The 9609-nt window shown below is 38.0% G+C and overlaps 1 protein-coding gene across 1 annotated transcript; it reads left to right on the top strand.

Moving 5' to 3' along the window:
• The first annotated feature begins 274 nt into the window (after positions 1-274).
• Positions 275-5470, top strand: LOC124168432. Its single transcript, XM_046546654.1, has 4 exons — positions 275-885; positions 1534-1705; positions 1817-1913; positions 5058-5470. Exons 1-4 carry the CDS (start codon positions 691-693, stop codon positions 5107-5109), a joined length of 516 nt encoding a protein of 171 aa, XP_046402610.1. The 5' UTR covers positions 275-690; the 3' UTR covers positions 5110-5470.
• Positions 5471-9609: the final 4139 nt, after the last annotated feature.

Here is a 9609-nt window from a genome sequence, read left to right as displayed (position 1 = left end):
ATCATTTAAGATTATTCATTATTTTATTCTCAGGGTAATTACAATTTAGCATGGTCTTTGCTTTCGCTGGCATAGTGAAAAGAATCCATTCAGACGGTTAAAGTTGAAATATCAGGGTTCTCGCAGTAGAAGCCACTTTGTTAACAGTTCTTTATGACATTAAAACATTAGTCTCAACCTCAATTAACTCATTTATGAAAGATTTTTCTTGAAAATGAGTAACTATTTGGAATATGTCGAAGAATAATAGCAATTATAATAAGCTGTTCTAAACATAGCCATCAGTTGAACTCTCTCCTATCATTATAATTTAGCCATTGATTTGTGCTTTAGTACATTTTTTTGCAAATGCCCATGTATACATCGTACATTTCTGCCAGTACATTTTTAACAGACATGTTGCACTCAAGGGCATAAGTAAAACGTTTCTAAGCTGTTTCTGTGCAATAAGATTGCAATCCTTAAATTTTTTGTTATGTAATCAATTACTCGTGTTTTTTGATAGAAAAATTAGTAGTATATTAAAATCTATTGTTAGCACCTGTTTGATAGGCAACTAGGCAGGATTTATGATGATTAAGTACCAAGTCTGCTAATGTAGTAAGCAAATCAATCGGTATTAGTGTATTTATAACAATTTTATATTTACAGGTTGCAGAAAAATTAAAACTACAGAATAGCCAGCTCCTCATGTGGATGGGAGAAATGGCACCTGGGTTTTCACACTTGGAGAGGAAAGTAGATGCTTTATTGGCTTGTGACCCAAAGCGAAAGGATGCTACTGTGGAGGAGATGAATTTCAGCCAATTGCCTTTGACAGCGGATGAGGATTTCATCAAACTCTGCCATAGGATAGGTGGAGATCCCTCATTTGAGCCAAAGTTGGTCAGTGAATAATGATAATTTGTGTGCTACCATCCTGATTCAAACAATGTATGATTTTTTAATGAAAGAACAATTAAGTTTTTGCAAGAAAGTTTCAAAATCCATGTAAATTTGGAGCTCGCCAGACATTCGTAGGTGTTTGGAATTCAAAGTGCTATAAAAATAGTCAAGTACAACATAATTTTGAAGTGCATATGGATTATTATCCAATGAAATATTAAACAGTTTTGGTATGATTGGATTTTTGTAATTTCATATGCACTTGTGCACACATACTACATGTGCATACTAACCATGACAATTGTGTTAATTATTTTGGTGAATATTTCTTCTGGCTGTAAACATGATTTTTGTTATTCTTGTATTAGCTGTTAACTCTTAATTGATCTGTTTTTTTTTATCTCTAGATGCAATGTTTGGTAGCAGTTGGTAGAAGAAATGAATGAGCACTTCTACAAAATATGTTGCGTCGTCTTAGAATGACAATGTAGCAGAGCTGTATTCCCTAACAGGCAAACTTCAGAAGAATTCGGTCAGTATGCACGCATACTACAATTTTATGAATTTTTCTTCTGGCTGTGAACATGATTTTTTTTATTCTTGTATTACATGTAAACTCATCATTGATCTGGTCTTTTTTATCTCTAGATGCAATGTTTGGTAGCAGTTGGTGGGAAAAATGAACGAGCACTGCTTCAAAATATACTGCGTTGTCTCATAAGTGATGATGTGGCAGAATTGTACTCTCTAACGGGCAAACCGCTGAAGAATTCAGCAAAGAAATCTTTTTACAGCACATCTGTGTGTCCTGTTATTTTTCGTGAGTGCATTCAATAAGATATTCTAAGATTATTATAATAATTGATCATTGAAATGAACTTTTAACATATTACATTAAGTGACATTAAGTATGTTTTTTATTATTTCATAGGTGTATGCAGAAGGATCTACCCTGAGGCGTCGGATGTGTCGCTGAAGGGTTGTTTAAGTGATTGGCTGAACCAGGCTAAAGTGAGGAAAATGAGAAAGTAAGTTGTTGCTTCTCATTTCTCTGCCACATTAATTCGATCATCATCAGACATTTTCTTCATATTTTCCATTCCCTCTTATGTTAGGTATACACTAATCTATAATGTTCCATGGAAGTTGAATCATATACAGCCATTATGAGAATGTGGGGGTACAATGGACATCTTAAATATTAAATTTGATTGCTTATTCATTTTGGAATATCAGTTAATAATTTCTCAATGTACTATCATTTGCAAAAGTCTTGCAACAAATCGAGCGGCGCCACTTTTGCACCACAAAGATTGTGCCCGGAAAATGTATGGTTTTAGGGTGTGTGCAGCAATCCAACACTAGTCTTCATGGTTCAATGTATGGAGAACGGGTCATTGTGTGGGTGAGGTTTTTTAAAATCCTTTTCAGTCTCGAGATTTGATCGCTTCCATTTAAGTGAATTAATGTTCATGATATTCCCCCAAACACATTATAGCATTTTATGCAGGAGAAAAGATCGAGGGTAATTCCTTGGAGAGATTTTGAAAAGTTTGTAGCTTGGCTCTTTTTGAGTGATCTTAGCTCTTTTCAGAGAGCTGGAAATCACGAGTGGCTCACTGTGAACATGGCGGACTTTTGTTAACATTTATTGACTCAAGTTGATTTTTAAAATACTATATCTATGACATAAGATATGAGGAAGCTTTGATATTCCAAATGTTTCATCGTACAAATATCTGAGCAAACACGAAAAATATGAAATTAGTGAAGCTAATGGGCTTTAATCGTTGCATAAATAACAACAGAGTTCTCGACCGTGACGTGCATAAATAACAACAGAGTTCTCGAGAGTGACGTCCGTCAACCGGTAGAGAGGTATTCCTTTCCACGTATTCAAGATATGACGAGGAAAGCTTAATTCCTGCTAAAAGTCTCTTTTTCAATGATTTTCGGATTTCAACAGGTATTGTTTGATAATATGTTGCGCTGCTAAATAAGTGTGAATGCATATAATAATTCTAAGCTGCTATATCGTTGATGATTAAGTTATTACATTAACCTGCAATCTTTTAAATAATGCTCTGATGAATTAGGGATAATTATGATACTTACTTAGCATCATTAATTAACTTCTCTACATGTATTAAGTAGGTTATATGGTATTAGGAAATGTGTTTGTTGGCTATACGTTTTATGTTTAGGGCAGGATTGAAATCGGTGGAACTGCAGCTCATTTCATAAAACCTTTCAAGTAGGACGTAAGCAAATCTTAACAGAATTTCTGTTTGAAATGAATGTATAAGCTTGTTCATTAGATTTACAAATACCGATTTAGAAACATAATAACAAATAATAATAACTTATAAGGACGATACCATGATACCGAAGCCGCAGGCGACTCGAGCAGCAACATCATAATATTCCTATACTAACCAGCGGAAACGTAAAGTATGTGAAAGCCTCCGTATTCAGGCTATAAAGACATAAACGAATGAAAGACTGAAATACTGAGAAAGTGATTATTTTGTTCAAAAATCTTTCAATTGGGAAGCATATGACAGCAGCTCATGTTACTATTAAGATAAATTATCAGAATTACCATCCTCAACAATTGAAGTCTGAATAGCGCAGTGGAATAGTTCTCGGCTTGTAATCGGAGGAGCAGCGTTTGATTCCCTCCAATTCCCAAATTTTTTTGTCCTCCTCAAAGCTGTATTTTGTTTTAAAGTTTTTTTATTTTTTACATGTGTGTTAAGAGAATACCAAATATTGAATTTGAGCATTTTTTAATTACAATTTCTAATTTAAATGATCGTTCGACGGGAATCCTACGTTGTTAGCACGGTAGGACGAATCATTGCGTTTCCCTTGAGGGAACTCCAATCAGAATCAGTGGTGAATATGATTCCCAGTGTTATAAAGTTTCCTTTACAGGTCCGTAACTGCTCATCATTATTAACGTTTGGGATGAGAACTATCGTAGTAATCTATGGTTCCATATACGTAATTTCTTCAATATTTTCACTTCTCTAATCCAGTCAAATACGAGTATAAAAATAATCTCAAACTTTCCTACGTCTCCCTCCCGTGTCACGATGACCTATTCGTGAGTCCTTTCCGAGCTACCATTAAGGTTTATACCCAGATAGTGGTCATTCAAATTTAATGGTGGCCAGAAATCGACAATTAATAATTCAATTCGACAGGAAATAATCTCAAAAACTAATGTCACAACTTGGTTTGCCCCCCTCCCTCAAGACCATGGCTTGACCCCCACCCCCCCTCAGTTATGATCCTGAGTATGCCTTTGGCGAAGTGGGCTAGTCTCATATCCCTCGCTTCATGTTACATTTGACAATGCTCTCGAAGCGAAGAATTATTCTGGATTCCGTACGATGTCATCATGAATAACCGCTAGCATTCACACGCGCGATTAACACGATGCATCACTATACCGGTTGTATTTGATTCATTGTTTGGAGAATAAACAAGTTGGGAGTTGCGGTCATGTAGGTACTAACTGCAGGAAGAGTTCGTGTCTTTAGACGTTCGGCATGACGTAATTAATAGTTGAAGGTGGAGAAAATTTCGGATCAGTGCGAAGCCACCATGAATATAGTTCAGTTGCTGGATAGCCCTGTGATGACAGTTTTGAATTTCATTTCTGAGAGGTGTGCCTTTTCCATTTCGTCAAGTAATATTTCTCGATATCCGATAACATGAAGGAAGTGATTTATGCATCTAAATCATATAAATTGTTCTGTGTGCATAGTGAAGAATTGTATTTGTGTATGTCATGTACATAATAATAATCTGAAATTGAAAATCCCTAGACCAGCGCATGTCATAGTGCTAAGTGTGTTCCATTGTGTATGTGCGGAAGAATCTTGTGCTGATTGGGTTGCATTGTGTAGCTTATTGTGTTACCATGGAATATATGGAAGATGAGTGACATATCAAATGACACTCGGATCTTAGGATTTGGCTTCAATCTTGTGGAAAGAGTCATAAGGCTCTAAATCCAATAAGATAACCATGTAACGAATGGAGCGAAAGTGGTGCCACTCGATTTGTTGCAAGACTTTTGCAAATGATAGTACCTCCCTGCTTTTGTCAAATGACACATTATACCTCATTTCACATGGAGTAATTACTATTTTCTCTTCAAGGATTGGCAGGATGAACAAACACGCCGAGGTTCAGGCTGATGAAGATATTTAATAAATCTCTAAATATGTAATTATATGTGTAAATAAACAGGAATTCAAGAAAATGATTTTTTAATTTTACATCCTCAAAGCCAATTTGCATCCTTGTTTTTTTTTAATTTTATCAAAACATTAACAAGTTTGATGTGACAATATGCTGCAAGTTTGATACGACAAGTTTGAGGCAACAAGTTTGCTGCAAGTTTCATGGGACAAGTTTGCGGTAAGTTTGATGCGACAAGTTTGCCGCAAGTTTGATGCTGCAAGTTTGATGCGACAAGGTTGATGTGACAAGTTTGCTGCAAGTTTGATGCGACAAGTTTGCTGCAAGTTTGATGCGACAAGTTTGCTCCGACAGGTTTGCTGCAAGTTTGTTGCGACAAGTTTGCTGCAAGTTTGAAAAAGCGTAACTAGGAGGTTTGATTCAAGCTTGCCGCAAGCTTGCAGGCTTGTCATGACAAGCTTGCTGCAACCTTGCAACTTTGTCGTGACAAGCTTGCAGCAAGCTTGCTGCAAGTTTAGCATGCTATCTGGGACAAAGAAACAGAACCAGAACATATATCCATGATAAAAATAATACCCTTATTCTAATCTCATACAACTAAGAATTTAACATTATCCCAATAAAACAATTTAAAACAATCCATTAAATACATTAATTCTAATATAATACAACTAAAAAATGAGCATTGACCCAACTTCAAACTCTTTCTTTGAACCATTATATACTTAATCAATAGTTTAGTGCTTCACACTTCTTCCTAAAAATTTTGGCATTTGAAGGGAAGATCTTAAAAATCACTTCAGGTAGGTCATTCCACTCTTTTATTCCTCTATGTAGGAAGGATTTTCTCAAAATGTCCGTTTTCTGTTTTTTCAATTGAATTTTAAATTTATGGTCTTTCCTTCCTATGTAGCAGGGTGAGCCCAACTTTAGACCTAATTCTTTCCAACCCTGCTCTTTTGTAAAAGCTTTGTATACGCCGCATAGCCTATTAATGGTTCTTCTCACTTTTAGAGGTTTCCATCCTAAGCTCCCCAGCATTGCTGATACACTTTCCCCTCTTCCATGTTTCCCTAGAGTGTACCTGGCTGCCTTTCGCTGAACCCTTTCAAGCTTAGAAGATTCATTGTTATAGTAGGGATCCCACACAGAAGTTGCATATTCAAGAACAGGACGAACCATGGTCATGTAGGCCATTTCTTTAGTTTCTTTTTTGCTCTCTTTTATATTCTGCATGACCCAATGCAAGGTTTTAAATGATCTCCCTACCACCTGATCAATATGCACTCCCCAATCAAGATTAGAGGTGAAATTAACCCCCAAGTATTTTAAGTCACTAACTTTGGAAATATTTTCCCCGAGCAAGCTGTATGACCGATTCTCCGTGTTTCTCCTTCTCGTGAATGTAATTTGCTTGCATTTTCCCGTATTCACATCCATTTTGTTGGAGATTATCCATGAAGATATTTTATTCAGGTCATTTTGAAGGATACACGGGTGTTCCCTGGCTTTGATCCTTCGGTAGATTATGCAATCATCTGCGAAAAGTCGTATATTGGAGTCAACTCCCACATGGATGTCATTAATATAAATTAGAAACAATAGCGGACCTAATATGCTTCCTTGCGGGACCCCTGATGTTACCGCTATCTCCATAGAATATCCTTCACCTACTCTTACTCTGCCTTTCAAAAATTCCTTAATCCTATCATCTATCTGTAGCCTACCAATTTTCTCTATCAATTGGACGTGTGGCACTGTATCAAAAGCTTTTTTGAAGTCAATGATCACCGCATCAATTTCACTGCCTTGATCCAGAACTTCAGCAATGTCTTGCGATAACCCTAGTAACTGGGTCTCACAAGAAAAGCCCTTCCTGAACCCGTGTTGATACTTGAATAGCCAATCATTTGTGGCCCAAAATTCGCGCAAGTACCTAGCGATAACTTTTTCAATTAATTTACACACTACTGACGTTAGGCTTACTGGTAATTATCTACTTCAGTTTTATCACCCCCCTTAAAAATGGGTATGACGGTTGCCATTTTCCATTCGGAAGGTAAGTCCCCATTATTTAGTGTGACTAAAAGTCTCTGTCCAGTCCTCGAGGAGAGAGGACGTCCCTTGCCGTAGCTCCCTAAGTGGAAGTTGAACCGTTGACCATGGTCAGGGAGGGGAGTAAGGTTACAGTTTTGAAGTGTTCCGAGTGCAAGAAAAAGCTGAGAAATGGCATGCAATGTGGGAAGTGCGGGAAATGGTTCCATTTTAAGTGCTCCAGATGTGCGATTGAGGACTGCATCAAAGAAAAATGGCAGTGTTTTCAATGTAATTCGGAGTCAGATATGTTGCAACAGAAGGAGAAGGAAAGGATTATTAAGAGTCTGAAGGAGGAGATATCTAGGCTTTCCTCCCAAATGGAAGCGCTAAGTGCGGAAAATGAAGTTTTGAGGGGTAAACTTCATCAGAAGGAATATTGTATTAGTTGCAATTCTAAGAGCATTGGTGTTGAGGTTTCCTCGAATGTGCGCGAGGAAGTGACTTCCGAGCAGAGTCAATGCAGGCAAGCAGTTAGGGTGACAAAGAAAGCGGGTAATGTATCAGAAACACCCGAAGTTGGGAAGAAGGACGAGAATGGGAGACCTCCGAAAGAAGTGGCGGAGGAGGGGAAGGGAGCGCTTGATGGACCACAGATGGGTGGAGTCCTTCCTGGAAGTGCAGTAAAGAAGGGCACCCCAAGGGTTCGTATTATGGGGGACTCACTACTGAGACATGCGGCGGAGATACCGAGGCTTAAAGGGTATGCGGTCGATTGTTTCCCTGGTGTGAGAACAGAAGGTCTGGAGAGGATCATTGGAAGAATGAAGACCGAAGAGAAGACTAATGGTGGCAATGACGAAGTGGTGGTCATTCACGTTGGGACAAATGACATGAAAAGGGCTAGAACAAGTGACCACGTGGTGGGGTGGGTATGGGATATGTGCACAGCTGCTAGAACGACTTTCAGTTCGGCAAAAATAATCATAAGTGGGATTCTGAGAAGGCGAGATGTGCCGGACAGAATCATAGATTATATAAACGAAGGTTTTGATTGGGTCTGCAAAATGAAGGGGATGTTCTTTGTGGATGCGAACTGTTGGGTAAAGTCATTTGACCGTGGAAGAGATGGGTTGCATTTAAATAGATCCGGTTCGCAGAAGTTTGGAAAACTAATTTGTGATGTTGTGGAAATGTATTTGTCGGGAAACTAAAGAGGGGACTTGGTGGTGATGATCATAATGTTGATCACAGTGGGGAAGTTATTGTGAAGGGTGAATTGAAAGGTACAGGGAAACAATATTGTAATGAAAAGAGTAAGTCCGTTTCAGAGGGTAGTGAGGGTCCCTATTTGGATACAGGGAAAGGAGTTACACTAATGTGCAGGAGTGCAAGTGATACAGACTTAATAGAGACGTTAACAGGAGGTGTTGATCAAATAGGAGAGTCCTACAGCGATGTAAATACGCTAATGTGCAGCACATCGGCGGGAAATGTCACCATCCCCAATACTTCACAGCACCAAGGTAAGATCTTAAAAATTCTTCAGGTTAACTGCCGCAGCATAAGAAACAAAATTATTGAATTTCAGTCGCTAATTGAATTGTGTAATCCTGACTGTGTAGTAGGCACTGAGTTGTGGCTTAAAGAAGATATCAACTCGAAAGAAATATTTCCAGATGAGTTCAATGTATACAGGAGGGACAGGACTGACAGGGGAGGGGGGGTATTCATTTGCGTCAAGTCAAACTTATTGAGTAGCCTAGAATGGGTAAGGGCAGATTTTGAAATGCTGAGTGTAAATATATATACGAAGGAAAAAGGAAAAACCTTAAATTTAATTGGACTTTACAGAAAACCGGATGAGGATATGAGTATACTAGAGGCTTTGGCGGATGCGTGCGCCGAAAAACCAAATAAACAAATCCTCATAGCAGGGGATCTTAATCTGCCAAATGCCAACTGGGATGGTAATGCTAAAGGCAATGGCAAGGTTCAAAAACTTGTAAATAGACTAGTTTATGAAGAGGGATTCGAACAGCTTGTTAAGGGACCAACGAGAGGAAGTAAAATATTAGATGTGTTCCTTATAAGGCCATTTAAGGGTGTTCAAAGCTTTGAGATAATACCGGGTATAAGTGATCACTCGGCAGTTTCTATTGAGCTAGAATTGTCACCCGCTAAGTCAAAGAAAAAAGTTGAAAAATTCATCTGGAACTATAAGAAAGGAAATGTGACGGGTTTTAAAAACATGCTAAGAAAATATTTTACAAAATGGGCGGGTCAAGGCGCTACTTTGGATGAAATTTGGGATTCTTTTAAGAATATTTTGCTCGAGTGTATAGAAAAATTCGTACCTAGGAGAAGGCTTAAACATAACAGCGATCCAGAGTATTATAATGTAAATATAAGAAGACTGAAAAGGAAGGCAAGGCGTGTGTATAAACATATGGTTGGTTATGGTTGGAGACACAT

Source organism: Ischnura elegans, chromosome 11 (genome assembly GCF_921293095.1).
Source record: "Ischnura elegans chromosome 11, ioIscEleg1.1, whole genome shotgun sequence".
In the NCBI taxonomy this organism is placed as follows: Eukaryota; Metazoa; Arthropoda; class Insecta; order Odonata; family Coenagrionidae; genus Ischnura; species Ischnura elegans.
Note: the sequence above shows the minus strand (reverse complement) of the source record. Positions and strands in the feature narration are given on the sequence as shown.

What these genes read in the sequence shown, in the direction of transcription:
- LOC124168432 (XM_046546654.1), top strand. Translation starts at nt 691, where the DNA reads ATGTGGATGGGAGAAATGGCACCTGGGTTTTCACACTTGGAGAGGAAA. An exon ending in CCTCATTTGAGCCAAAGTTG is followed by an intron (nt 886 to 1,533) that starts GTCAGTGAATAA and finishes TTTTATCTCTAG; the next exon opens with ATGCAATGTTTGGTAGCAGT. An exon ending in AAAGTGAGGAAAATGAGAAA is followed by an intron (nt 1,914 to 5,057) that starts GTAAGTTGTTGC and finishes TTTCTCTTCAAG; the next exon opens with GATTGGCAGGATGAACAAAC.